Consider the following 26,637-nt stretch of genomic DNA (forward strand, 5'->3'; position numbering starts at 1 on the left):
TGACGGTCGAAGGACTGCGTCGTCGATGTACCGACGCAATTTCTTGGTGTCGCCATCGAGGACGCGAAATGCACGCGTCAGGCCCTTGACGGGCCACTTGGCTTCGACGCCAGTGCATTGCGTCGCCTGAGTGGTCAGGCCTTCTCATTGGAGGACGATCGTGGTCAACTCAAAGTGCCACTCGTCAAAATTGTCGAGTCCACGCAGGTTGTGGACGACAGAGAGGGTTGGGCGGGTTGCCGCAGCAGAGGATGCGGTGGAGCTCATAACCAGTCGGAAGGTGCAAAAGCCAGGGGGAACACTGGGTGGTTGCGGGTGAAACGGAAAGTGAATTAGCTTAGCTACCAGTGAGAACAACTGGCTCTAAAGGCTAGACGGACTAGCTAATGGCTAGCCAATCAGGACACGGCATCCTAATGATGTACCGTGGATATGGCTGGCTATCTACTATCTGAGGAAAAGCCTCTAAAAGGCACAAAAACCTCCTACTAGCTGCAGCCAATGCTGCTACCTGAGGCTTCAGGGCAGTGGTGATGTTCATGACAGAACAGGGTGTTCTGACTCTTACAGTTAGCGCAACATATGCATAAAGTTACAACTTAATTTCACACTGTCGGTATAGGTTGCGCAACCAGAACTTGGTGGTTCCAAGCGTTGGATTGGGATGTCGATCCAAGAGGTTAGGATGCCCACGGCGGATGTTGTAATGTCTTTAAATTCATTGGTCAAGAGGTCTATTAATGCTATGCGTACAGACAGTCTGTACTCGTTCATTGGAAAAGTGCTGTACTGTACATATACTGCACACACTCCCTTGTCCCGCTTACAAATGTTCAAGGCTGAGCAGAATAATTCCCTCATTCAAACAGTTCCACTGTTCTATTGACCCAAAACACTGTTTCACGACGAGGGAATCATGCCATCCGGATACATGTTTTCGCCCGTACATAGCCACCGGATGAGTACATACCGCTAAATCCCCAGGGTTAACTCCATCGCGAGTCGCTAACCACTGAGGTACTCACTGTAACCTCCAGTACGAGGTGAGGTGGTCCGAGTAGACAAAGATCCATATAACGTTAAAAAATCAAATTGCAGTGTACTAGTTATTCGAAGAAATACAACAGTGGAAGTGTTTTACTGAGGGAATTAACTATTTCCTGGCTGCGCATTCCACACTGCATTGCCGCAACTTATTATAGAGCATCTCCAACGCGGGTCCCTATCCCAACTCTATTTCTCAAAACTTCGGTTGTACCGTTACTTTATGTTACAGTACGGATAATTTGGGTCTTATCCGGGCCATTTTGTCCCCAAATTCCCCCAAAATGTTCAGTTACTGTATTGGACGTCAGAGCGAAATGGGGACAAAAACACCCGGATACATCCCCAAATTATCCGTAACTTCGACGGTACCACTATTATAACTGGTTTTGGGGATGCAGTGTAGATCGATATGTACTGTAGTTGGAAGATGCTCTTACATCTGAAACCTACACATCTGAAACCTACACATCTGAAAACACAAGCTCTCTTGGGTTTCAGAACGCACCAACACTATTAACCGTCGTCGATGACAAGTCAAGGGTTCGAAAACGACCAGCATTCATTCCGTGACCCTCGGATTGTATGCGTTTTGACTGGCAGTACTTGTAATTGATTGCTATCGAGGGCAAGCCTACACAGTGTATGTCGCAACTGTGGAATCCGAAGGATGGTGCAACACACTGTTACACGTACACGCTCTCTACCATGATGGAGACAGCAAGAGGAATACGATAGAAGCAAAAACGTGCAGCTCAAACTACTATAGGTCGAGGAGGTGGTGGACCATACTGGAGCGCTTTTCGGATTGTATATCCCACTGTGCAAAGTTGCCATTCTAACCTACATTCTGACGACATGGATAATATTGACCAATCACAGCGCTTCCACAAAGTAGCCAGCCAAGATATTTCAACCGGAACGAATACAAACTCCAAGCCAAGTTTGACATTGCAATCGCATTCTTCGTTCCGACCACCTCTGACATGCCGACGGACCTGACCAACGTCAAATATGTCGCCATTGCCATAGCAATAGCAGTCGTGCTCCTTGCCGTCGCCAATTGGGCCTACTACAAGTACTACTTTGTGCCGACGCAAGTAGGGAACGATTCGCTGTTCAATCGCCAGTACGTGGGCTTTTTACATCCATGGCGGTGGGCTCAGCTTGGTGTAGGTTTCTCTCGTTCATGCCTGGACTCAAGCGCCAAGACCTCGAGGAATAGTACGTGTGCTCTCATGCACCATGATTGCATGTAGCTGTTCTGTACTCATACGAATATGTAGCCAACTCGACGAAGAGCTGTGGTCATGCTCCGTGTGCGACTTTCAGAACTTGCACTTGAAGCCCGTGTGTCTGCTCTGCGGCACTCGACGTGGTACAGTACTATATATGACCTGCACCATTGTGCACCCGTCATCGTTGGGCTAAGTCTTCATCCTGTAGACACGCGGTTCATTGAAATCCACGGCGTGTCGACGCCCGCGAAGCCAGCCACCGTCGTTCGTTCGTCCAGCTCCAATTACCTGCAAGTGACTAGCACCCGCGCGTCGTCCCTGCATGCAACCGCGTCGCGCATTTACTCGATGGCGTTCGAAAATGTCGTCTTGCCCGAGGACTTGAACGCCCAGCAGCGCAGCGCTCGGTACCGATCGAACCATCTCTCTCCAATGTTGCTGTTTACATTCGTGTCTTGGTAATAATATATATACTTGGGCATGGTTATAGCATGCGAAAGCAATGGGTGCGGCTCCACGACGTCCATGGCGTCGTGCGGTGGACGAGACGCTTCCTCGACGCTGCCCAAGTCCCCGACGCCCACGTGATTCAAATGGTATATTGTGCATTTCACTCAAATTTTTGCACTTAGAGTGATTTCGCCAAATCATGCATTTGATCCAATTTAAGCTTGTACAAACTATTCGATACAAAGATTAGTATATATATATATATTCGCAGAGTCGAGTCAAACGTTTGGATTGGCAGAAATTCACTAGAACGTAGTTATTTGATTGGCTTATGCGGTTCTTGAATCCATTCTCGCTTTAAGTCCTTTGATTTTCTGTTGACAGCTCCAGTTTCGAATCGTGTATATTGACCATAACAAACTGTAAAGCCATACTTCATACAATATTCCTCCTGCAAAGTGTCCAAAGTGTATTCTCATACATTTTTGGCATAACTAGAACACACCGCCGCTGCCGAGCACCCCTCCCCCATCTTCGTCGGGCAACTTGTCGCCCGTGGTAGAGTCCCCCCGCACGACCCATCAGTCGTCCATCGACTGTGCCAGCCCGAATGATCTCCTTCAGAAACTCCATCAAGCGCCCACAGAAGACTGCCACGTCATCATGTGGCAGCCCCTCGACACGACCCCGGCCAACGTGACCGTGCTGGGCTCTGTCGTGCCGCCCGCGACCGCGTCGAGCTTGCTTGAGATCTCCAAGTTGCCGTTTTACATGAAATACGCGTGGTTTCTGCACCAAGTGCACGACCTAGTCGTCCCGTACGACGAGCTGCACATCAAAGTCAAAGTCATGCGAGATGCGATCGTGCAAGAGGCGGTGGAGAACCTGCTCAGCTACCCCCCCCGCGCCCTCTGTGCGATCGTGCGCTACGAATTCACGGGCGAATCAGCCCAAGATGCCGGCGCCGTCCAGCGAGAATGGTGCTTCTTGTGTTATATAAGTGGAATTATAACACTTGGTAGGTACATGCTGGTGTCGGAAGGGCTGCTCGTGGAGGCGAATGGACTGTTTGTCGTGCTCAACCGAGAAGACAACTCTTACTTTATCAATCCAAACTCGAGCCATGCGTGGCGGTAAGCTGGAATGTTCTTGGAAGGTTTATATCGATTGTATGTGTGGTGTAGGCACCCCAACCACATGGATCACTTGAAGGCATTCCATGCCGTCGGTCGCTTCCTCGGGCGGTCGCTCTTGGACGGCCAAGTGATTCCCATGCACTTGAGCCCCGTGCTTTTAAAAGGTAGTACGAGTCTCACACTATTTGTCGTTTTGAAATAATATCAATTGAATGTGTCTATAGCGATTTTGGGGGTCCCGTTGACATTGGATGATGTTGAAGGCCTGGATCGCACCGTGCACAAGGGGTAATAAGTCCCATCCAACTGTTGATATACATTACTATTTGTGGCTGATATGATATATATGATTTCGTTTGGACAGATTGCTCTACTTGCTCGACCACGACAACGCACAGGACTTGGCGCTGACGTTTTCGGTGTCGGAAACCCACGGACACAACACTGTCGTCGAAGTCGAGTTGGTCGAGAATGGACATTTGAGAGCTGTGACGGACGCCAACAAGGCCGAGTACGTGCGCCTGATGGTGCGGTACTTGGTGTTTGGGCGCGTGGAGGCGCAGTTGTCGGCGCTACTTCAAGGCGTGTACGACGTTGTCCCGCCAGAATTACTCATGCCATTCGACCACAAAGAGGTACTACCTAATGCATGAGTACTAAGTAGTACCGAGTACCTAATGGCGTCTCTAGTTTGAGCTGATTTTGTGCGGGTTGGCCGAAGTGGACGTGGCCGACTGGAAAGCCAACACAGTCACGTCATCCAACTTGGACAACTCGTCGCCCCTCCAGGTAGTGTGTCTATACTTCTCCATCGGTACATACCCCTTTCCTTGTTAACGTCATATCTGTGATGGTTGGACTTAGTGGTTTTGGGAAGTGGTTGAGGCCATGTCGCCGGTGGATCGCAGTAGATTGCTGCAATTTGCCACTGGGTCGTCCCGAGTGCCCGTCCAAGGGTTCAAAGGTGCGTCGAATTTTGATATTTTTTGTTCGTTTTTGGGTGAAAAGTGTGGTTTTGAAAACATGAAATGTATGCAGGGTTGACCAGTTATGACGGCGAAATCTGCCGGTTTACGCTCAAGGGCGTGCCGTACGAGGGTGGGGCGTACCCAGCCACCCACGCGTGCTACAACCGCATCGACTTGCCATTGTACCCGACCAAGGACATGATGAAAGAAGCGCTGACGATGCTGCTGCTGTCTGACCCGACGGGGTTTACGATCGAGTAGTTGGTGTACAGTAGTAGTAGTAGTAGTAGTCGTTAATCACTTTATTTATTTCCAGGTAGTGAGTATATGTAGTACTAGTATTGGAGTATAAACATATCCAAAGGCGTTGACGAGGAAAATGCAGAGCCCCTGCAGCCACATGCACATTACAGTATTGAATGCATGGAACAAGTACACTTGTTACTGTACCTACCTATGCAATGTGTGCTAGCTGTCTCTGCAATCTCCACTGGCAACACTATAAAAATATAATACTACTCCAGTACTACATAGTAGGTAGTAAGTAATAATAATTTATATATATAGTAACTGGTGGAGATGCTCAGTTTGCTGTTACAGTACAATAACTAAGATTAGTAGTATTATAAAGCGATCCATTCATAAATATTATTCTCGTGGTAAAAATACCCATTACTTGTATTCAACTTCAACATTGGATTACCGTACAAGTATCCGGAGGCAAAAACAGCGATTATTATTCAATTAAAAAAAACACGTGGCAACCGTCTGGGCTTATCCAAGTCAAAGTATTTTTATAAAAATATTCTGTCAACCGTCTGTGCTTATCCAAGTCAAAGTATTTTTATAAAAATATTCTGTCAATGAAATATCCTACTGTAGTAATAAAAATTCGGGTTCCACTATTTTCGACGACCATCGCAAGTAGCCAATCACCGGTCGCCAAAGTTCAAAGTAGCACCATGACAAATCCTTGGAAGCCCACAAGAAAGGAAAAAGTATTCGGCTCAGATCCGAATTCACCAAGTAAGAGAGACCCACGATGACCAAGACGTTCGACGCCCAAGACACGCTCCCGAAGCTTCCCATTCCGGAGCTTGCCGACAGCCTCAAGCACTACGCGCGCTCCGTGAGTGTCCTCCAAACGCCCGAGGAGCATGCCGCGACGCAAAAGAAGATTGACTCGTTCTTGGCGCACGACGGCGCCGCGTTGCAGGAGAAGCTGATTGAATACGCCAAGGACAAGAACAGCTTCATCGAGGACTTCTGGTACGAAGCGTACTTCAACTACAAGGCGTCCGTGGTGCTCAACGTAAACCCGTTCTTCGTGCTCGAAGACGACCCGACCCCCTCGCGCGCAAATCAAGTCAGTCGCGCGACGTCGCTCATTGTCAGCAGTCTCAAGGTACCTACCTACCTACCTCCACACGCTCCATGATCATGCGTCCCCTCTTCGTGAGGTTCAAAGCATTTCAATCAATAACGATATGGCACTTTGCATATCTGTAGTTCATCCATGCGCTGCGCACAGAGACGATGAAGCCCGACGTGTGGCGCACGACACCTCTGTGCATGAACCAGTTCCGAATGCTGTTTGCCACGGCGCGATGCCCCACGGAGACGAACGACGCCGTGCAAGTCGCCCCCAACTCGAAGCACATTGTGATTGTGTGTCGGTAATGCACTGCTTTCATCCGTTAATTCCGACAACCTCCCTCACGTGCGTCCTTGATGTAGCAACCAGTTTTACTGGTTTGACGTGATGTGGGAAGACGGCACCGCCGCCATCACGGAGCGCGAAATCATGGACAACCTGCGCCGCATCGTCGACGACGCCAACTCGCGGCCCCCCGCGACCGTGTCGTCCTCCGCCGTTGGCGTCCTCACCACCGAACACCGCGTGAGCTGGGCCAAGCTGCGCAAGGTGCTTCATCAGGACAACGCCGAGACGCTGGCCATGGTGAGGCAGTCCCATTGTCCTCTCGGATCGGATGTCGTCACCTTCCACTGTAGATCGACCGCGCCTTGTTTCTGGTATGCTTGGACCACACGTCGCCCCCCACAGCGTCCGACTTTGCCTCCACAGCCCTCCACGGCACGTACGAGATTGTGCAAGGCCACCAGGTGCGTACACCAACTTCAAGGTTCTGATTCGATGGTTTTGAGTCTGATTCGATGGTTCTGATTCGGATGCAATAGACTGGAACGTGCATGAATCGTTGGTATGACAAGTTGCAGATCATCGTGTGCGACAATGGCGTCGCCGGCGTCAACTTTGAGCACTCGGTCGTGGACGGCCACACAGTTCTGCGCTTTGCCTCGGATGTGTTTACGGATACTGTGATACGGTACAGTTCCGTACTCTAGTCTTACTTTTGAGCCAAAGTTGGATATATATATTGATGTGTGAGTTGCCAACTCAATCAATCGATTGATTGTTTCGATTGTTTGGACTGACGTTTTTTACAGAAATATCATCGTATGTGTTGTGGAATATATATATCGTGAATATAATTTTATCAATCATTCAATGCAATCTGAAACCTAGCACATGTAATAATAGTATTATATAAATATATTGTTCAAATGGTGACAAAGGTACGACACATACCATGTAGATTGTAAGGCATACAAAATCTACAGTACTTTGATATTGCACGGTTGAAGAGAATGTACTTATTTTGATTGGCCACTGGATTCGTGTGTTGGGTTTTGATTGGCCGATCGATCGAGTTCGTGCTGTTTATATATATCTATATATATATATCCCCACTCCAATGTCGAATCGAATGCACAATATATATATATTCCTATAAACTCTCATCACAATCGTCATCACGTTATACTCATAGATTTGCCCAGAGCATCAGTGGCACGACCCAGTCGTTCTTGACGGGCGCGTACCGTCCCCCCACAGACGATCTACACATTGCCCCCGTGCGCTTGGAATGGAAGCTCAACGCTGAGCTGCTGCAAGGCATTCGGTACCGTGGCTATTCAGAAGTAGTACTATATAGTACCCAACTTGTGTGTAGCTTTGCTGAAGCCCGCCTCAGCGATTTGATTGTGCAAAACCAAACGCGAGTATTAGAGTTCAAAACGTACGGCAAGAGTTTCATCACCAAACACAACTGCTCCCCTGATGCGTTTGTGCAAATTGCCTTTTTGGCCGCTTACTATTTGCAATACGGCACGATCGTGAACCAATACGAACCGGCCATGACCAAGCGATTCCTTCACGGGTAAATGTTTATTCAATATATATATATATATATATACATATATATTGTGTTTTGATACCGGATCATCAGGTTATTTATATGTATTTACTTTGAAGGGACGATAGGTTCTTGATTTAGTGTGGATTCGGTTCTATTTTCCAGACCACGTCGTATATCGAAATCGACGATATTGGCTAACCCGATTTTGAGTTAATCTGATTGGCTCTTACACACAGGACTCATATATTCAGCCAATCAGAAGTTCCAGAGTTGTTCACTATGATTAATAATAGCATTGAATAGACGTGTGTCTTGACAGTTTATAGCAAATTCACAATATATATTTTTAATTCGATTTAGACGCACGGAAGCCATTCGATCGATGACCCCTGAAACGAAAAAGTTTCTGGAATTGTTTGTCGACGAGAACGCCAACTTGCTCGATCAGACGGCGGCGCTGCGCGCGGCCGTGCAGTCGCACTCTGCCATTGTCAAGCGCTGCGTCAGTGGTCAAGGTATTGTCCGAATATATCTGTTGGATCTCTATATTATATATATATATATTCGGGACAATATCTGTTTATGATATGGGTATTGTGGGTAAACTCGTATCTAAACACTTGGTGATTCGTGGTGGATTTAGGTGTCGAGCGTCACTTGTATGCGCTGCAGCAACTGCATCATATTGTGTCCCCTGGCGAGCCCGAGCCAGCGTTTTTCACCGACGACGCGTGGCTCAAGCTGGGCCGGAGTGTCATTTCTACGAGTAACTGCGGGAATCCGTCGCTGCGTCTGTTTGGCTTTGGTCCGGTGGTGCCGGAAGGGTTTGGCATTGGATACATTATCAAGGATGATGGCATCCAGGTACTGATGACGACTTGGGACGAGGGTGGTTGTTTGACGGTGCTGTGGTAGTTTTGTGTGGCGTCCAAGCATCGCCAAACCCAGCGGTACTGCGATACGCTCGAGTCGTACTTGCTCCAGATGCAAGCGATGTTGACCAAGGAAGAGTCTGTCAAGTTCCCCAATTCGGCCAAGCCGTCCATGGGACGCCATCGGGCGGCGTCCATCGAAGACACGGGCTACGGCTTCTTTGATGGCGGCGCGTCGGAGCAGCGCAAAGTGACCAAGACCCCCCTGGTTGGTCGGCAGTTGTAGTAATTACATTAATTAGTATTGTGAATTCGCTATAAACTTGCAAAGTTCGCTATAAACTTGCAAAGTTGGCGCCTGGTTTGTCAAATTGAATTATGCCGGAGTTCTGATTGGTTGAATATATATACTTGTCCTTTCTGCAAGAGCCAATCAAATCCACTTAAAAATGGATTAGCCAATAGTTAGCGTCAATTCGATTCGGCGGCGAGATTCGATTTGCCTGGAAATTCGTATCGAATATACCACAATACTGAATACTATTAATACTACTGTTGTACAGTACTAGTACTACTACTAGTACTACGACTACGTATTTAGTAACGTTAGTATTGATGGAGAATGACTAGTCAGTCGATCATGCGAGATACAACGCTGTACGAGTACATTGTGTATGCACATGACAACCTCATTGTATCCGCTCATAAAGCAGGTCTTGGTCGTCATGTGATGTTATTATTATAAGAGTCTTTCGGTTGTGAAATCGTAGATGTACTACGAAGTACTACATAATATGTACACCGATTCCAGTCATATTGCATGCAATACCCACCCAACCTGTACTTCTAGTATAACGTTAAACTAATAGTGGTGAAGTTTCAAGCGGCGTACGAGATACATTGTTGTCGACGTGGTGCCAAGAAGCGAAGGCGCCGTCGACGTGGTATGCTGCCGGTCACTCGCATTCAACTGTACGTCTGTAACGTTATGGGGATCTCGACACACTCAATTTACGCTCAGAAACTGTCCATGGAGATCGCGACGACCTGATACTTCTACCACGTGTATTCTTTATGCAGTGAATAGTACAAAATGAGTTCTGTGTATGATGGTGGGAGACGTGGAGTAGAGGTGGTCATGTCTATGCTAGCCATGGTCGAGTGAGTTTGGTGTCGATAACGTCACCGGTGTTGCCGTCCACGAAACGAGTAATGAATACTCCCGACGAATTCAAACGAACTGTTTTGTGGGATTGAAAAGTACACACTTTAAGCTTCGAGTGGGTTTATCACGCCTCCTTAACTACCTTGGGCGCAGACGACCACGACGCGGCCGCCCATCCCGCGACGTTGGGCAGCAAGAAGCCCGCCTTGGCCATGTATGCGTCGCCGCCTTCCTGTAACGTTCCCTTGTGAGCACTCTAGTACTTGTCGACAAAGTACCTTTTTACGAAGGGATGCATCCTTGGCCATCATGTTGGACATGAACAGCATCGACCACACGAACGCCAGCCACGCGTACGGGATCCAGTGGTTGGCCAAGAGCGCAAACGACAGGTACAACATCATTTCCCCTAGGTAGTTGGTGTTGCGGCTCCACGTGACCCATCCATCCCTACGTGCAAAGTGATGACCATTCATATGATGACAACTCAACATCTTCGTCACGACGTACGAGATCAGACCCTTCTTGTACTTGAGCGCGAAGTACTTTTGCGTGTCCGCGGCGAGCATCAGTGTCGAGCCCAGGGTATTCATCATGATGCACAACGCGCCCAGGGAAGGCGATGCCTCCACGCGATGGGCCACCACAATGTACCCAGCGACCCAGTAAACGCCAAGACCAACCACAGCCACAATCGCCGACGGAATCGTCAAGTACACTTGCCACGTTGCGTCCGGCACCGTGATGTCCTTCAGAAGCCAAATGAACCCATAAATGCCGTGATCTACGGACATGTGTTGGTATATAGAGAGGACGAAGCACAACGTACTGGCCAAATACACATGCGCAGTCCAGGACCAGTTGTCGTAGTACGCCATGCACGCCAGCACAAAAAAGAACGTCGCGCCCTTCTGCATGTTGATAAAGTATCGGAACTGAAGCGGTCGGGGTCCCCCAATCAAGTTGAGCGTCACGTACTTCTTGAACGGACACAGGTACTTGATGTACAGGGTCTCCATCATACGCCAACAATTGCAAAGTGCCGTTTCTGCGAGATCCTACAAGGAAGTACAGAATATCTACCGACCGTAATATCTAAACTCGGTCAAAATATTGAAGTTGGGATATCTTTATTTATGAGTATTTATATATTCAGTTGTAGTTTGTATGTCATGTTTATATTATTATTCTCCACTAACCTGATTCACGTCTTGAAATCGGTTAGTTAATGTGTAGGAAGGAAATTGTGCTGATATTCGCATTGTCAACTTACAGAGTGGTATTCTTTCAACCTTGTACTGTACTATTAATAACTATTAATAGGTCTATAGTACGTAAACACAACCTTGAGTACCGTATTCCGTAATACGAGTTAGACACTCTTTACTAGTTAGACACTGTCAGAAATAATATTGTTTTGCTGCTGTGCAAAATAGAGTTTGATTGACTTTCCTTTGGCGCGTGAATGAACTCCTGTGTCTTATATATACTGCATAAGCCAATAATGTATCGATTAATAGAAGGTTTTCATCGAGATACTACTAGTAAAATTAATTTTCGAAGGTTTTCATCGAGATACTTCGAAGTATTTACTGTACTTGTTGGCGCCAAATGCACTAAGCCTGCCACATAGCCAACCATTTTTCAACTGCATGGCTGAAAACTTACCTGTTCCTCCTGCACCTCCTCGGTCGCGACCTACTGCCCTGTATGCAAGTACGGGCCTAAGAAGAAGCATGGTACTACTACTAGTAGTACTACGTAGTAAGTAATACGCAAGGACGTTCATTCGAGCTACGACACATTTCAACTCGGTTCAAGCCATCGATGCCATGTATATTAATTATTCTTAGCTGGAAGGACGAGCGCTCAGATCGTTCGTTGGACGCAGAATTGCTGTAACAGTATGGGGTTGTCCAATCAAATCGTACCGTTGGATTTCTGGAACTTCAACATTGGGTGATTGATTGGCAACATCAATCACACCATCTGCTGGAAGATCTACTGGAGAGTTGCCTAGTTGTGAACGCTGTGGCGATTCATGTTATACTGAACGTAGATCGCCACAGAGTTTCTGATAAGGCGTCACTTCATCGTGCAAAATGTTTGGTTACTTAATACGATGGAGACACTGACACATCTCGTGGGGGCAGGGCTACCTCTCAATTTTACGTTTTCCTATTTCTAATTACCGTGGGAATACAATGGTTGCACACTACGCCACCATGTACCTCGCGTCCGCTTGGACGTTGACTTCCATGCTCAGCGCTTGGATTTCGGTCTTCCTCGCGTTGAACAAGTGAAGGTATCCATCCTGATCTTGGGCCAGCATGAAAAAGTCGTCCGCGGCTACCGTCGACTGGCGGCGCGCCACGGTGACTTGCGCGCTGTTGCGCAGCTTGACTCGGTATCGACCCGGCCTTGGACGCCATCCCCCGAATGTTGGCCGGGTCTTCTGGAAGGCCAAAGCGAAGGGTGTGACACGTGAGAAACCACTGCATGGTGCAGAGGGATCGCACGGGGACGACCACAGCTTGGCCTTTCGGGCCAGTCCACAAACACGTACCCCATGTCGGTGATGATGGACGTCGAGTTGTAGATGTGCTGACGCCCGAGGGAATTGTTGGACACTTTGCGCCACCACTTGAAGTTGACGGCCAAATCGATCGAGAGCACCCCCACCAGGTTGAGGAACATGACAAGCACCAAGCCAGGGTACCCCCGCATGAGGGTGCTGTCGAAAAAGTCGATGGAAATGCCGTCCAGGTGCTGCATGTCGGGGGTTAGGGCGACCATGTCCGAGTTGCTATAGTCCAAAAAGTTGTGCCGATACACGAGCGCGAGGCCCGCCACGTACACGTACGTGATGCTGCTAAAGTTAAAGTACCCCACGACAAAGTTGCGACTCGTGTATCCCGTGGCGCTCACAAAATTCGCCATCAGCTTGATGATCTTGACCAAGAAGCAGTTGAGCCACACCCACCGAAAGTTCATCGACAGGATGCGGAGGTACACATACCAGCTGGTCCACGAACTAGGGGTGTCTCGGTTCCACCGAAACAGCGCCCGCGAGTACAACGTGCACGCTTTCTCGTCCAGTAGCACCGCCGTCACGTACCCCACGACAAAAATGTCGCTGTTGAAGCAGAAGTACGGCAGGTTCAGGAGCCGGTGTTGGTACCGATGTAGCGACGGCGCGATCATGTGCAGCAGCTTCTTGTACCATGACGTGAGGGCGACGCTGTCCATCCATCACACCGTCTTTTGGCTCGTCGTGAACGACGCAAGCACAAAGAGGACGCACACCCCACGCACGACCAGCGACCCCGTCGTGACCCCAGACCGCTCTAGCATCATGCCAAGCACGCGGTGGTGTCCTACCACCGCTTGGCTCGACTCGATTACGAGCTTGCGGGAGCTAGCGTTGAAAGAAGTCGTCACGGAGCACACGTCCAAGCCGAGCTCGACGATGGGGTCGCACCCCGTGCAAAGCGCGCGCGAGTAGTACCGATACATAGACACGTTCGCGCGAGTCGGCCCTGCGGGGGGATCGCCACGAGTGTCGTCAAGCGCACGTCGGCATCCATGCGCGATGGAATGTACCCAAGGGATGTGAGTGTGTCGTGATCGCTTCCAAACGAGGGTGGGGGGCCGATGCCCAGAAAAAAGTTGGAGATCGCTTGTCCTCGAATGTATTGGATGCCGTCTTCGATAACCCCTAAACTCACACTGGTGGTGTTGGCCTTGACCAGGTACGATTGCTTCAACAAGCCACAGATGTCGTTGGTCCCGCCGTTGATGAGAAACGTGTCGGCCGTGAGCACGTACATGCTAGCATCATGCGCGTGGATCTTTTGCAGTGTATAGTTGAGCATGAATAGCCCCACGTTGGACGTTGTGGACAGCGAGTACCCCTCGGCAAACGTAAACGTGTCGGTCAGGTCTTGCTGCGACGCCACGTTGAGCACGGGCGTGAACAGTGTGCGGGCGTTGCCGATGAGGTCGTTCAGCTCCCAGTTGTTGCTGGTCACGTCGACCAACACTAGATGACACAAATCGCCGACACGATCGTCTTGAGCGTAGACGGACCGTGCGTGACCACCACGTACCCCACCGACGAGTTGCGGAACGCTTGCATATATACGCGCCAACTCATCGCCCACACCGTTTTTCCAAGTGGACTACGTTTTACTCAAGAAACCCCCACCGAACGTGACAATGTTACTGACGTGTTCTAGGAATAGCCACCAATCCCGGTGGTTGGTCGCGACGACTCCCAAAATACGACGCGCTGGACTTGCTGCATACCGGTATCCTCAAAACAGATATCTCATACATCAATTTGTGGGTTAGCACTGAAAACTCAAAACCAAGCGAGTCACGAATCACGCCATGACGATCTTGGCGTCGGCTAGTGTCTTGACTTCCAAACTCAACGCTTGAATTTCCTTCTTCCTTGCGTTGACAGACGGAGGTACCCGTCCGAATCCTGTGTCATCATGAACATATTCGCGGCGGCGGCCCCCTTGGATCCGTCGTCATCGTGGTAGGGACTATGATGCTCATTTTGGGGTTGTTGCCGGGGTAGCTTTGGATTGCTCTCCACGACGGCGTACACCACCGCACGCTTGTGATTCGCCGGGCGATGCCTTCCATGCGACGGTTTGTCGGCGATGCTGCTTCTGCCAGACTGTCCTTGGGATTTGGACACCAAGGACTGAATGTGCTCGGGGTGTTCGGGCAACCCAAACCGCATCGCGTGGCTTGTGAGGAACCACTGGAGCGTGCACAACGCACTCGCTCGGATCTAGATGAAGCAGTCCTGTCTGCCTTTGTGGTATGTCAGCAACAGGCTGGAACAGGTAGTCGATGACGGCACCCTTCGCCTGTCTGGGATGTCCAAAAATAGAGCTAGCTTAAGGTCCATGGTTCACAGGTGAGGCAGTTATCCTCGAGACGGACGTTACGTCCAATGAAAACTGTATATGTGTATCGACAAGACGAGACCTTTGATTACGAGTGGCGCGAGGTAACATGCATTTTTTTCGAGGGAATAATCTCGACATACTGTATGTACTAGAGTAATTGACCATTCGTCAACTACGCGACGGTGTACTGGGCGTCGGCCAATATCTTGACTTCCAAGCTCAACGCTTGAATCTCGTGGTGCTGGGCGTTGTACAAGGAGATATTGCCTTCGTTGTCCTGGCTTAAGATGTACATCTCGTGTGTAATGACGTTATGGTCGTCGTCAAAGTCGCCGTTCTCTTCTACAATGCGCTCTTGCACATTGTGCACCGTGTATCGCTTCGTGAGGCCCTGCGTAAACGACTGGCGGGGCTTGGCCTTGGACCCCTTGGTCATGGCTTTAAACTTGTGGCGGTGCTCGGGGAGGCCGAATTTCATCGTGTAACACGTGAGAAACCACTGGATGGTACAGAGTGCCCGCGCAGGAATGCTGATGGCGGCGTCTCCGTAATGGGGGACGTCCACAAAGTTGTACCCCAAGTCGCTAATGATGGCGGTCGAGTTGTACATGAGTTGTCGGCCGAGGGAATTGTCGGCCACGTGTTGCCACCAGATGCGATTCACCACGCGATCCAGGCAGAGTACCACGAGCAAGTTGAGAATCAGGGCGAACGCCAACTCGCCGTACGCACGGAGGAACCAGCTGTCAAACAAGTCGACTGAGAATGCCGTCAAGGAGGTACATCTTGGAGCTGACGACCGTGTAGTCCGAGTTGCCAAAGTCGGTAAAGTTATCGCGTTGTGTGAGCAGCGCCGACGCAATGTAAATATACGTGACGCTGCTAAAGTTAAAAAACCCGACGAATTAGTTGCGGCCGTTGTGGCGCGTCGTGCCGAGGGCGTTAGCGACCCACTTCATAAATTTCGCCACAAAGCAGTTGAACCAGAGGAGGCGGAGGTTGATGGACCACAGGCGCAGCACGACAAAGCTGTTGCCGCTGCCCTTGTTCCAAAAGTACATGACGCGGGAAAATATCGAGCTCGACTTTCCGTCAAAGAGAGCGGCGATCAAGTACAACCCAACAAAGATGTCACTGTTGAAGCACAAGTAAGAAAAGCTGAACGCGCGGCTCGGATGCCGGTACACCGCCGGAGACAGCGTGTGGTTGAGTTTCTTGAACCACGTGGTGAGTGTCGACCCGTTCGTCCACCGAATGGTCTTGCGGCTCGACGAGAACGCCACCACCAAGTACAACACGCACGTGATGCGAACCCAGAGGCCGGCCGTGGTGACGCTCGAGCGTTCGAGCAGCATCCCTACGTAGTGGTTGTGGCCAAAGATGGACTCGCTCGCGTGCACAACCAGCGACTGCGTGGTTGCATTGAACGAGTAGTGTACTTGGCACTTGTCCAGACCGAGCTCCATGATGGGCATGCATCCGGTGCAGAACGCGCGGGCGTAAAACCGGTACATGGATAAGTTCGCGTGCACGAGAACGCCGTGGGCGGGGACTTCCAGGGGGTCGTGAGTCGCATGTCGCAGTCCAAGCGGCCCGGCCGGTAGCCCAACTCGGCGAGCTGGATGGGGTCAGTACCTGGGGGGGCTGGGGGCGGCATGGTCCCGAATAAATTGGACACAGTCGAGCCCCGAGTTTGTCCGTGACGTGGCCGAGCTGGGCGCTTGCGACTCCTTGACGGACGGGGTACTCGTCGATCAAGTCGACGCAGATGTCGTTGGCGGCGTCTAGGACGGCATATGACCCTGCCGTGAGGACGTAGTGGCTATCGTCCCGGGCGTGGATAGAAGCGAGCGAGTGGTTGAGCATGAATCGACCGGCGTTGGACGAACTCCACGGCGACGCATCCGTGGGAAAGACAAAGTAATCCTTGAGGTCCTTCACCGACGCAATTTTGGTCAGCACGGGGGTGAAAAACGACCGGGCGTTGCCAATGTAGTCGTTCAGGCCCCAGTTGTTGACCACGACGTCCAACACCATGCACACGACGCACACCACGGCCATCCCCGTGGAAACGCCGCGGGGGCGCGGGTCCATAAGATGTGCCGCAGTAGTGACACCGGCTTCTTTGAGAACGCAGTGGACGGCATTTTGAAGCTCCGACCGCCCTATCAAAGTGAAACCAACGCGCGACGGTGGTTATGTACTAGCGGTTACAAGTACTACGAACACTGTAACGCTGTACGTTGATTCGTAATGTACCTGGACGCAGTGGCCATGGATGGAATAGTGCTTCCACGCATCTACCTAGTAACTACCAGTATACGAAATAAGCTTAGGAATGTCTATCATGCGGACGCTTAACTTTGAAGCCCGGGTCGAATTTTACTTGCATAGTAGCAGTTACATAGTTACATATGCATTGAAATAGTGTGGTGATTACTACGTAGTATTAATACTAGTAGTACGCCTGCTGTATTAATATACAGTAGTACTACGTATTAATAGTAGTACTATTGTCTCGTTAGTACTACTAAGCATGGTCTGAACAAGTCGACCGAATTCAACTTCGAAATACGTCTTGAACTTCGATATGGGTGAATGGGTGCCACTCTTTGACTTGCTTGCACGCGCATCGTCGACCATCCCCGACACCTAGCGAAGCTACCATGAAGAAGGCCTTCCAAGACAATGCGCGCATGATGTTCCTAGGCCCGCCTGGCGTCGGGAAAGGCACATATGCCTCACGCATCGCTCCCAAGTTGGACATCCCCACCATTTCCACGGGTACATCCATCCCGCCATCGACCTGTGTTGACTGAACAGCGTCCTCCTAGGCGACTTGGTGCGCGCCGAAATCAAGCGGGACTCTGCTTTGGGCAAGCAGATCAAGGAATTTAGCTCCACGGGCAAATTGGTCCCTGATGACATCATCCTGACCATGATTCGTGCGCGCCTGCAGGAACACGATGCCAAGCGCGGGTACATTCTGGTGCGAACTACCTCGTCTCTTCATTCGGCATCATCGTGATTCCGCTCATGTGCTTTGCAGGATGGCTTTCCTCGCAATGCCAGCCAGGCCATCGAGTTCGATAAGATCGACACGCTCGACTTGGTCGTGAACTTTGACCTGCCCGAGTGGGTACTGCTGGAGAAGATCAGCGGCCGACGGTATACAATATGATGTGTTGAAAATAGTGTATGATAACATATTGGTGTTGAATATGCTCTAGCATGTGTGCGTCGTGTGGCACGGGATACAACGTCGCCAATATCAACCGCGGGGAATACGTGATGCCCCCGTTGCTTCCCAAGGTCTATTGTTGCTCCGAACCATGCTAACAAACGTCACTCGTTGCTAATATCAAATATCATGTGGTTATTAGGTGGATGGTGTGTGTGACAAGTGTGGCAGTGCCCAGCTCGTACAACGACCCGACGACGCTGTGGACGTCGTGCGACATCGGTATCACCACCCTCATTCATATGTTGATTATGCTTACCACGTGTGCAGGTTGCAAGTGTACGCAAACGAGACGGAGCCACTGATTGCGTACTACGAAGCCAAAGGTACGTTGATTGATATTATGGATTTGGTACGAATTTCCGGACCCTGTTCACAAATCGCAATCCCATTGGTCAATCTTTGAAATTACTCTTCGCGGATTGGCTACATTCTTTTTTCTTTTTACCTCGTGATTTTTCTGCGGAATGGGGAAAACCAATCAAACTGCGCGGCAAGGTTCGGTATTTTTACGAAATCGCGCAGAATTGCTGGGAAATTTGTAGCCAATTCATAAAGTACAAACTGACTCTTATTTCAAGTTGCTGTGCACTTTACCCCTTATCGAATAATATATAAATCCCAATGAAGTATAGGATTTCACAACATTTACATGTCCGTTATAGGGGTGCTCAAAAACTTCCATGTGACCAAGGGCCTGGCCGACTTGGATCGATTGATGCAATTGTTGCTCTCGGGCGTGGACTCTATCGAAAGCAAACTGTAGCTTTCAACATATTACAGAGTGTTTGTAGGGAGTACTAGGAGTTTATACTACGAATATACCAACGTTCCATGATGCTTGTGTTCCGTGGAGTTACTAGTAGTACTAACTACTTCGAAGTAATCGCAAGACTTAGTGGAGCTGAGAAGCAAACGCCCCAATGGCCTCAACGAGCTCGTCACCCGATCGCCGAATCGACCCGCTCGAAGCCATAAACCCACTCTCGCCCCGTAGCTCAATCGTCAGCGACGGCGTCCGGTTCAGGCTCAAGTACACCATGTCTTTGAACGTGCCTACATGACCACATTATTTGAGATCTATCGCATTGAAACGATCGATACACGCAAACCAGTGTCACACCTGAATACAACGCGCCTTGGTACAGCTCGTGGCCTGCGATGCTCGTGTACGGGACATCACTGCTGCCACCCCCACTTCTTGCTACGAAAAGGACACACGATTAAAAATGAAAGGGAAGCGTGTGGACTTGTACCAGCATTATTCATGGCGCTGGCCACGGCCTCGCCCACCTTGGACATGGAGGCTTCGTCGTCGCCTTGCAATGGTGCCTGCAATATGACGACGATCAAACATATTGTGCAATATGGTATGCAATATGGTATGCAATATATATATATGCATGGACGTTGGTTACGTTGGAAACGGATAGCGGACGCACGACGACGCCTGCAGTCGTGTGAACGTCTAGGGTTCCGCGCAGCCGCGATTGGATGGACTCTAGATAAGCCGCAATCTACCACACACCAACTGAAATGTCAAAAAATCGCTAACCAATATGAAGGCGAAGTAGTAAATCTGACCCCTTTGGTTTCTGGCTCGCTCATCGCGTACGGGCCAGAATACGTCTCGCTGGTCGTGTCGTTGGTCGCTGTAAAGTACGACGCCGGGCCAAAGTTCCGATTCAAGTCAATTCCACGAGCGTTCTTTCGCCACAGTCGGTTTGCGGGAGCGCTCCACGTCAATTTGTAGCCGTCCACGTTGACCACGGGGACAAACACAATGTCCCAGTCGTCCAGCGCCTACAAGAAAGTCGCACAAATGCTGTGAGTTTTTTCTTGTGCCAAGGGGGGGGCTTTGCCTTGGAAGATGGCGACGAGATGAGCTTGACCATGGCGTACACCAAAGAGGAAATGGACACCCATTCTCGGGGGTGGACGCCAGCTTGAATGTATAGCAGCGCCCGGCCTTTCGATGGCTTGGTCCAGTGGTAGCCAAAGATAGGGTGACCTACGCAGAAGGATATTGTGAGAAGGGACGCCTTGCATATCATTCGGTACCTTGGACAGTGGAGGCAATGGGAACTTTCAACAGGTGGCGGTTGGATGGGCGACTCGACAAGAGCAACCTGTCGAGAAAGGATGCAATTTCGTCGAACGAGCGAAAGCAATTGAAAAGCGGATGGGCCGTGGTCATGGAAGTGGACGCATTTGCCACGTCACGGAACTTGTCGTGGCATTGTTGGGTGTCGATTGCTTCTTGTTGGTACATGTCTACGGTTGCATCGGCGTAGGTAGACTCCAGAGAAATGACCTATCGTGCAAATGAGCGACTCCAAGGTCAATAAGAGTTGTAAAATATCAGATCAGCCTACCAAGCACACATAAATGCACCAAAGCAAACTCGTTCGTGGAAGCGCCATGAGTCAAATTGAACTATGCTAACCATACCCAACAAGCGAGCGATACCTGGTCAACGTTGACATGATCTTTTCTTCCTACACCCATCCATCACGGGGGTCGGTCGTCACAGCCATCAATCATGTCAACTTCCATGAGCGATCAACGGAATATCTCCACGCGACCACTACATGCACATTGTGCCCGATGCATGCATGCACTTAATCATTCAAACATGCAAGGCTACTGGACCCATTGAATCCTTTCAAGCTCGGTGTGTAGCCAATCATCATCGACTTGATGGTATTTGTTCAAGATTCTTATCCAATGAAACCTGGCGTCAACTTCCCCAGTCGTCCCCATTGCCGAGTATATTTATAGTCGGGTCAGATCGCAACTCCATGCGCGACACCTTGGCAATTCCATGGCGCATTCTCCAACTCACCACTGCATACTTTGGATGACGACGTCCCAGTCGCTCGTGGTGCTGGACGCGGCGAACGTCGCCACGGTCGTGCGAGGAGCGGTGCGGATTCAACGGCTGCAGCATGCCATCGACCACTTCGAGTCCCTCGGGATTCGGTGCATTGCGTTTGCGCCAGGGTACTGGGTCAAGTCGAAAACCCTCACCCCTCGAAGTCGTTCGCAGCAGTCGGCGGAGATGGAGTTGGACCAAAAAGCCGAAATGGCAGCTGTCCAAGAGCTCGTTTTGCTCGAAAAGGTCGTACTCACGCCCCCCCAAGCCCACGACGATTTGTTTATCATTGACTACGCGATCAAGCACGATGGTTTTGTCGTAACGAACGACATGTTTCGTGATCACGTGGCCAACAAGGTAATAGGTCATGTTGACGGGGTTGAATCATCGTCTGATTGACGATTTGGACAGATGCAATTTCACGGCAAAGAACTCACAGAAACATGGGTGAAACGCCACTGTATCACATTTGCTTTCGTTGGCACGGAATTTCTTCCCAGTGCCCAGCACATGCAAGCCCTCCTTCGCCAAAAACAGCCCCCCTCCAAGGCTGTCAAAGCCAGTAGTAGCAGGAGCAGCAGTCCTCGCCCTAATTCTTTCGGCGCAGGGTCCAATAACGACGAAGTTTGCAGCGCAAAGAAACCACCAGGGGCGTCCAAGGCGTCTCCAAGTAATCGAAGCAGAAGCAACAGTCCCCGCGTCAAGCCGACAACATCTTGGAAGGACGATACCTTCTCCAAGGGAGGCTCGGAGGCTCGACTGGTGGCAGCAGCCACGTCCCCCCTGACCATCATTACGACGTCACTCGAGCAGCAGCAGCAGCAGCATTGCGTGGATGACTTGAGTTTTGAAGAAGAAGTTCGGGCGAGTTTAACACCCGGCGTTGTCGAACCGAAACAGCCGCGTAGGGCCAAAACACCGTCGAAATCTCGAGCGTCTACGCCGCGGAACAACTCCGAGTCGAACAACATGTACCGGAGCCTCGATGAAGCCTCCACGTCTAGCGACGACGACAAGGTCCCTGACCAAGGCAAGACGCACGCCGCCACACCCGACGAAGAGCCCCATGAGCCTGCTAGACCCAAAAATGTGCAGGAAGGGTGGAATTTGCTGCAGTCGATCATTGCCAGGAGCAACCCGCCTTCTTCGATCCCCACTGCCGCGTCAAATAACAATCAGGAGGAGACCCAAGGCAGTTTTCCGACCAAAGAGGACCACCCCAAGCAACTCGAAGACGAGACGAAGGCGTTGTCGCCGTCCCAGAAGAAGCGGGGACGTCGTCGAGCCAAGAAACAAGCGGCTGCTGCGATGGTGTACCGCGGTAAGCTCTGGGCCATGATAGCCATCCCGTTGGTGGGGGGGCTGGTACTAAAATCACTCGTTAGTGCGAACCCCCACCCATAGGGAGAGCGTGGATTAAGACGCCGTCTTACAGTATTTGGAGACAAAGACATCATCCACTTGACGGCTGCTTCGTTGAGAAATCAACTCAATGAACTCCATAACAACATCGTGTTACATTGCATTGGTCTATTGTTACAATGTTGTCTTGATGTTATTACTACAGTACGTACAGTAGTATTACATAGTATAATTACACTGCCACTGCGTCGGCTAGACATGGCAAGGTCGAGTAGCCGTCCGTAGAAATGGGGTCTTCGTCGGTATGCTTTCGGTCGACCTGGAACAGCACAAAATAACACGAGTGCGCAGCGTACGCACACCCAGCACCAATGACCGCCCCAGCCTAAGTATCTTCCTCTTTGAGTGCAATGATACAATTGCCAAAGCTCAATCAATGATAAAGCAGTCACGTTACCAAGACATCGTCAGTGTGATGCCACTTGTCTTGGTATCGAGTCACGCCCACCCACAACGCCAACAGCAGCGGCAACGACGCCCAGCCGAACGCGGCCATACGATGACGGCTCGATCGCCCACGCTGACGAGTGTCCCTGTGGGCTCGACCGACCAAGTAGAGCTGACAGCATGCTATAAGAGGTTACTCTGGACATTGAATTGTTTGGAGGCGTACGCTGAAGAAGGCGAGCGTCGAAAACGCACAAGAAGTGTGTCCTGACGGAAACGACTGCCGGCCTTCCAGCTCACCAACGGCGAGCATGCACAGATTCGATGTGCCATCCCACGGCGTCGTGTTGCTGCTGTCCCAGTGGCACATGGCATAAAAGTTGGGCCGGAACCTCCCCGTGGTGATCTTGAGGATGTTCGTAGCAAGTTGAGCCATGGCGGTAGATACGCTTAGCCCAAGGACAAAGTCTCGTGTGGCAAACAGCATCGGTCGATGATATTGTACGATAGCATGCCCGAGCAGTGGAATCGAGTACGAGAGAACGATGACTTGGGCGGTTGTGACTAGGCAAGCACATACAATATGACGTTGGGTCCTTGAGGGTGGGTTATATATCACTTTGTTCTGTGAGATTGGCATGGCCATGACTAGGATCGAGAGCAAAGATCGTGTGTTGCTGGTCCAGTGCGATCGCGACTCGGGGCAGTGCCTCTAGTGTACGACCATGAATCCATCAAGCGAACGTTTGATATGCATGTACGCTGATGAACCCCAAACATGGGCAAAGAAAGTGAAGCCGCCGTCACCACAACACCCGCCGCAAATATTCACATGTGACCTCCATCCCAGCCGTCGAAGCATCGCCGTCGTGGTCTTGGTGCGGTCGTCACGGAGGACATTTTTCGTTTTGCTATACGGATAACATATATCCGGATTTACTAAATATAAAATGTCAGAGGTGATTCCCTCGCTACGTACGAGCGTTTCAAATCTTTGAAATGTCCTTGGCAGGGAAGGTTGTCGCGTTCACGGGCAAGCTAGAGTCATTCACGCGTGCGGAAGCGGCGTCCAAGGTCAAGGATGCGGGCGGAGTGGTCTCGTCTAGTGTGACCAAGAAGACGACGCACTTGGTCGTGGGGAGTGACGGCAAAGTTGACAAGGCGGCTCCAGGAACTGTGGTGTGGACGGAAACAGAGTTCACTGCGGCTATCACACCAACGTCCAGCGTTGATGCCAATGTAGAATCAGCACCGACACCCCCAGTGGTCATTCATGTGTCTGTCAAGGACGAGGTAGACCCACAACCGGTCTTGGCAGGGAAGGTTGTCGCGTTCACGGGCAAGCTAGAGTCATTCACGCGTGCGGAAGCGGCGTCCAAGGTCAAGGATGCGGGCGGAGTGGTCTCGTCTAGTGTGACCAAGAAGACGACGCACTTGGTCGTGGGGAGTGACGGCAAAGTTGACAAGGCGGCTCCAGGAACTGTGGTGTGGACGGAAACAGAGTTCACTGCGGCTATCACACCAACGTCCAGCGTTGATGCCAATGTAGAATCAGCACCGACACCCCCAGTGGTCATTCATGTGTCTGTCAAGGACGAGGTAGACCCACAACCGGTCTTGGCAGGGAAGGTTGTCGCGTTCACGGGCAAGCTAGAGTCATTCACGCGTGCGGAAGCGGCGTCCAAGGTCAAGGATGCGGGCGGAGTGGTCTCGTCTAGTGTGACCAAGAAGACGACGCACTTGGTCGTGGGGAGTGACGGCAAAGTTGACAAGGCGGCTCCAGGAACTGTAGTGTGGACGGAAACCGAGTTCACGGCAGCTCTCGCGAAGGCAACATCCAAGGCAGTACCGTCACCAACATCACCCGTTGCAATGTCTGTCAAGAACAAGGCGACGTCAGCTGCCGTCGGCAAAGGCAAGAAGCGTGCGGCCGCCGCGCCACCAACTACGCCGGAGAAGAAGCCCAAGACGGAGGCCACCATCAAGTCATCTCCAGTTCGAGTCACGACGCGGAAACCTGACAAGCATTTGGCAGGCCGCGACCAGTTCACGATCGTCGACGACTTTACCACAGACTTGATGCAGACAAATATTGGCGAAAACAACAACAAGTTTTACATCTTGCAACTCGTGGCAACCTCGGGGCAGTACCATGTGTTTACTCGGTGGGGCCGTCTGGGGGACGTGGGGCAGCAGCAGCTCGCCGACTGCGGCGATGACTTGGACAAAGCGATCCTACTCTTTGAAAAGAAGTTCAAAGACAAGACCAAAAACAAGTGGAGCGACCGCCACGCGTTCGTCAAGCACGACTTGCAGTACCAACTCGTGGAACTCGATGCGTCCGAGTCAGGGGATGGCGGTGGCGGCGGCGATGCCGCCATGGGCAAACTGTCGGCTGCGCAGGTCCACAAAGGCCAAGTGGTGCTGGACAAGCTCTTGGTCGCACTCGAACACAACCCTGGCGCCGTCACGGCCTTGTCTGGCGAGTACTACTCGCTCATCCCGACGCTCAGCGGTCGGCAACGCCCGCCGCCGCTCAACTCTATCGAGCTCATTCACGAAAAAGCAGCCTTGCTCGGTATATATGTATATATTATCAACGCTTTCATGATGGTTCTGCATCTCCGGATGGAATTTGCGCCTAGACTTTTGGCTTCGCATGGGTTTTGACGACATGGAAGAGCAAACTGGACTGGCGCCCATTGAAGGCATCATGGACTTGCCGTTGCCGTCGACGCTTTTAGCGGCGTCCTCTGGCATCACCCAAGGTCCTCTAATCGAAAAAAAACCTTTATCGGCTAACTGAATGATCTCCTTGTGTGAGTAGTTGGAGCCATCAAGCAATGTCAAGCGCGAGGGGCGGACTTGGTCAAACAAAACGCTGGGTCTCCCACTCGACCCATGGACAAGGTACTACACCCAACGCTACGTAGTTTCTAGAACTCAAACGTTTGGTCCAATGTAGGAATTGTACGGCTCAATTGTGCTGTACACTGGCAACTGGATCTACTCCCAACTCAACTCGACCTTACGGTGCGTGCTCTCTCAATCCACTGACATTACCCCATAACGTTAGATACAATATTGACCTTGTACTTTTCTAGGTCGGAGAACCGAACTGCCATTCGAAAGTACTTCAACTACCTCCGCGTGTTCCTGGAAGCCATGTGTCGCATGCCCCAAAAGGAACAAACGCTGTGGCGCGGCGTGAGCGTGGACCTCTTTGAAGCGTACGAACCAGGCAAAGTGATCACGTGGTGGGGGGTCAGCAGCTGCACGTCGGACGAAAACGTCGCGCGCAATTTTATGCGGAGCTGCGGGGGCTCCTGCACGTTGCTCCGAGTACGGTGCAAGACTGCGATGGACATTTCCGTGCTGTCCATGTTCCCCGGGGAGAAGGAATGCTTGTTGGCACCAGGCACGCAGCTCAAGGTGGTCAAGCGCACCCGCAAAGGCAACATCGCCGAGATTGAAGTTGAAGAAGTTGGCAGGGCTATTTAAATGTAATATCACCAAAACATGTGTCTTTTTATGATTCTTTATTTTCACACTGTACGTAGTACATTCAATGTTCGGTCAGTTGTACGGTTTGCTCTGTGGATATACATATTTTGTTATAATGTATATTTTTGCCTGAATTATTTGCATCAAAGTCTAAAGCACGTCAACCTGTATATTCGATAGCCT

At 50.7% G+C, this 26,637-nt stretch overlaps 10 protein-coding genes across 19 annotated transcripts; 5 read left to right on the plus strand and 5 right to left on the minus strand.

Annotated features, from left to right (window-relative positions):
- The first annotated feature begins 2,000 nt into the window (after positions 1 to 2,000).
- H257_13106 (hypothetical protein) lies at positions 2,001 to 5,229 on the plus strand. 6 transcript variants are annotated; one of them, XM_009840552.1, is made up of 13 exons: positions 2,001 to 2,173; positions 2,221 to 2,268; positions 2,331 to 2,422; positions 2,491 to 2,689; positions 2,773 to 2,878; positions 3,231 to 3,712; positions 3,755 to 3,865; positions 3,917 to 4,032; positions 4,093 to 4,156; positions 4,233 to 4,503; positions 4,559 to 4,657; positions 4,733 to 4,832; positions 4,907 to 5,229. In XM_009840552.1, the coding sequence occupies exons 1-13, from the start codon at positions 2,031 to 2,033 to the stop codon at positions 5,095 to 5,097; spliced, it is 2,022 nt and encodes a 673-aa protein (XP_009838854.1). In that variant the 5' UTR covers positions 2,001 to 2,030; the 3' UTR covers positions 5,098 to 5,229. The 6 variants fall into 6 exon arrangements, with proteins under 6 accessions (XP_009838854.1, XP_009838853.1, XP_009838851.1 ...); XM_009840551.1 differs by having other exon boundaries at positions 3,231 to 3,865; XM_009840549.1 differs by lacking the exon at positions 2,001 to 2,173 and having other exon boundaries at positions 2,180 to 2,268.
- Positions 5,230 to 5,827: 598 nt separating this feature from the next.
- On the plus strand, positions 5,828 to 9,436 carry H257_13107. 2 transcript variants are annotated; one of them, XM_009840555.1, is made up of 10 exons: positions 5,828 to 6,241; positions 6,346 to 6,512; positions 6,574 to 6,796; positions 6,850 to 6,960; positions 7,036 to 7,184; positions 7,689 to 7,820; positions 7,872 to 8,078; positions 8,418 to 8,572; positions 8,701 to 8,921; positions 8,973 to 9,436. In XM_009840555.1, the coding sequence occupies exons 1-10, from the start codon at positions 5,879 to 5,881 to the stop codon at positions 9,213 to 9,215; spliced, it is 1,971 nt and encodes a 656-aa protein (XP_009838857.1). In that variant the 5' UTR covers positions 5,828 to 5,878; the 3' UTR covers positions 9,216 to 9,436. The 2 variants fall into 2 exon arrangements, with proteins under 2 accessions (XP_009838857.1, XP_009838856.1); XM_009840554.1 differs by having other exon boundaries at positions 7,689 to 8,078.
- A 723-nt stretch (positions 9,437 to 10,159) lies between these two features.
- On the minus strand, positions 10,160 to 11,124 carry H257_13108 (hypothetical protein). Its single transcript, XM_009840556.1, has 4 exons — positions 10,924 to 11,124; positions 10,605 to 10,878; positions 10,373 to 10,544; positions 10,160 to 10,326 (listed from the first exon to the last, which is right to left on the minus strand). The coding sequence occupies exons 1-4, from the start codon at positions 11,114 to 11,116 to the stop codon at positions 10,219 to 10,221; spliced, it is 747 nt and encodes a 248-aa protein (XP_009838858.1). The 5' UTR covers positions 11,117 to 11,124; the 3' UTR covers positions 10,160 to 10,218.
- A 1,185-nt stretch (positions 11,125 to 12,309) lies between these two features.
- Positions 12,310 to 14,250, minus strand: H257_13109 (hypothetical protein; the record flags this gene model as incomplete). The annotated part of the gene is made up of 5 exons (XM_009840557.1): positions 12,310 to 12,514; positions 12,661 to 13,310; positions 13,353 to 13,512; positions 13,563 to 14,136; positions 14,184 to 14,250. 5 exons carry the CDS (start codon positions 14,248 to 14,250, stop codon positions 12,310 to 12,312), a joined length of 1,656 nt encoding a protein of 551 aa, XP_009838859.1.
- A 276-nt stretch (positions 14,251 to 14,526) lies between these two features.
- On the minus strand, positions 14,527 to 17,298 carry H257_13110 (hypothetical protein; the record flags this gene model as incomplete). Its single annotated transcript, XM_009840558.1, has 6 exons — positions 14,527 to 14,901; positions 15,204 to 15,765; positions 15,806 to 15,904; positions 15,977 to 16,640; positions 16,699 to 17,187; positions 17,265 to 17,298. 6 exons carry the CDS (start codon positions 17,296 to 17,298, stop codon positions 14,527 to 14,529), a joined length of 2,223 nt encoding a protein of 740 aa, XP_009838860.1.
- A 340-nt stretch (positions 17,299 to 17,638) lies between these two features.
- On the plus strand, positions 17,639 to 19,101 carry H257_13111 (hypothetical protein). The gene is made up of 7 exons (XM_009840559.1): positions 17,639 to 17,806; positions 17,857 to 18,011; positions 18,072 to 18,190; positions 18,253 to 18,334; positions 18,406 to 18,485; positions 18,534 to 18,589; positions 18,929 to 19,101. Exons 1-7 carry the CDS (start codon positions 17,689 to 17,691, stop codon positions 19,027 to 19,029), a joined length of 711 nt encoding a protein of 236 aa, XP_009838861.1. The 5' UTR covers positions 17,639 to 17,688; the 3' UTR covers positions 19,030 to 19,101.
- Positions 19,099 to 20,898, minus strand: H257_13112 (hypothetical protein). Its single transcript, XM_009840560.1, has 8 exons — positions 20,733 to 20,898; positions 20,325 to 20,577; positions 20,126 to 20,274; positions 19,848 to 20,066; positions 19,682 to 19,780; positions 19,520 to 19,595; positions 19,387 to 19,467; positions 19,099 to 19,319 (listed from the first exon to the last, which is right to left on the minus strand). The coding sequence occupies exons 1-8, from the start codon at positions 20,769 to 20,771 to the stop codon at positions 19,159 to 19,161; spliced, it is 1,077 nt and encodes a 358-aa protein (XP_009838862.1). The 5' UTR covers positions 20,772 to 20,898; the 3' UTR covers positions 19,099 to 19,158.
- A 150-nt stretch (positions 20,899 to 21,048) lies between these two features.
- H257_13113 lies at positions 21,049 to 22,680 on the plus strand. Of its 2 annotated transcripts, XM_009840562.1 has the most exons (3): positions 21,049 to 21,498; positions 21,553 to 22,462; positions 22,527 to 22,680. In XM_009840562.1, exons 1-3 carry the CDS (start codon positions 21,088 to 21,090, stop codon positions 22,559 to 22,561), a joined length of 1,356 nt encoding a protein of 451 aa, XP_009838864.1. In that variant the 5' UTR covers positions 21,049 to 21,087; the 3' UTR covers positions 22,562 to 22,680. The 2 variants fall into 2 exon arrangements, with proteins under 2 accessions (XP_009838864.1, XP_009838863.1); XM_009840561.1 differs by having other exon boundaries at positions 21,553 to 22,680.
- Positions 22,681 to 22,905: 225 nt separating this feature from the next.
- H257_13114 lies at positions 22,906 to 23,754 on the minus strand. 2 transcript variants are annotated; one of them, XM_009840563.1, is made up of 4 exons: positions 23,712 to 23,752; positions 23,570 to 23,662; positions 23,177 to 23,514; positions 22,906 to 23,133 (listed from the first exon to the last, which is right to left on the minus strand). In XM_009840563.1, the coding sequence occupies exons 1-4, from the start codon at positions 23,728 to 23,730 to the stop codon at positions 23,002 to 23,004; spliced, it is 582 nt and encodes a 193-aa protein (XP_009838865.1). In that variant the 5' UTR covers positions 23,731 to 23,752; the 3' UTR covers positions 22,906 to 23,001. The 2 variants fall into 2 exon arrangements, with proteins under 2 accessions (XP_009838865.1, XP_009838866.1); XM_009840564.1 differs by having other exon boundaries at positions 23,177 to 23,754.
- Positions 23,755 to 23,949: 195 nt separating this feature from the next.
- Positions 23,950 to 26,476, plus strand: H257_13115 (the record flags this gene model as incomplete). Of its 2 annotated transcripts, XM_009840565.1 has the most annotated exons (5): positions 23,950 to 25,528; positions 25,596 to 25,718; positions 25,778 to 25,860; positions 25,916 to 25,983; positions 26,055 to 26,476. In XM_009840565.1, the coding sequence occupies 5 exons, from the start codon at positions 23,950 to 23,952 to the stop codon at positions 26,449 to 26,451; spliced, it is 2,250 nt and encodes a 749-aa protein (XP_009838867.1). In that variant the 3' UTR covers positions 26,452 to 26,476. The 2 variants fall into 2 exon arrangements, with proteins under 2 accessions (XP_009838867.1, XP_009838868.1); XM_009840566.1 differs by having other exon boundaries at positions 25,596 to 25,860.
- Between the last annotated feature and the right edge of the window lie 161 nt (positions 26,477 to 26,637).

Source organism: Aphanomyces astaci, assembly GCF_000520075.1.
Source record: "Aphanomyces astaci strain APO3 unplaced genomic scaffold supercont1.45, whole genome shotgun sequence".
In the NCBI taxonomy this organism is placed as follows: Eukaryota; Oomycota; class Saprolegniomycetes; order Saprolegniales; family Verrucalvaceae; genus Aphanomyces; species Aphanomyces astaci.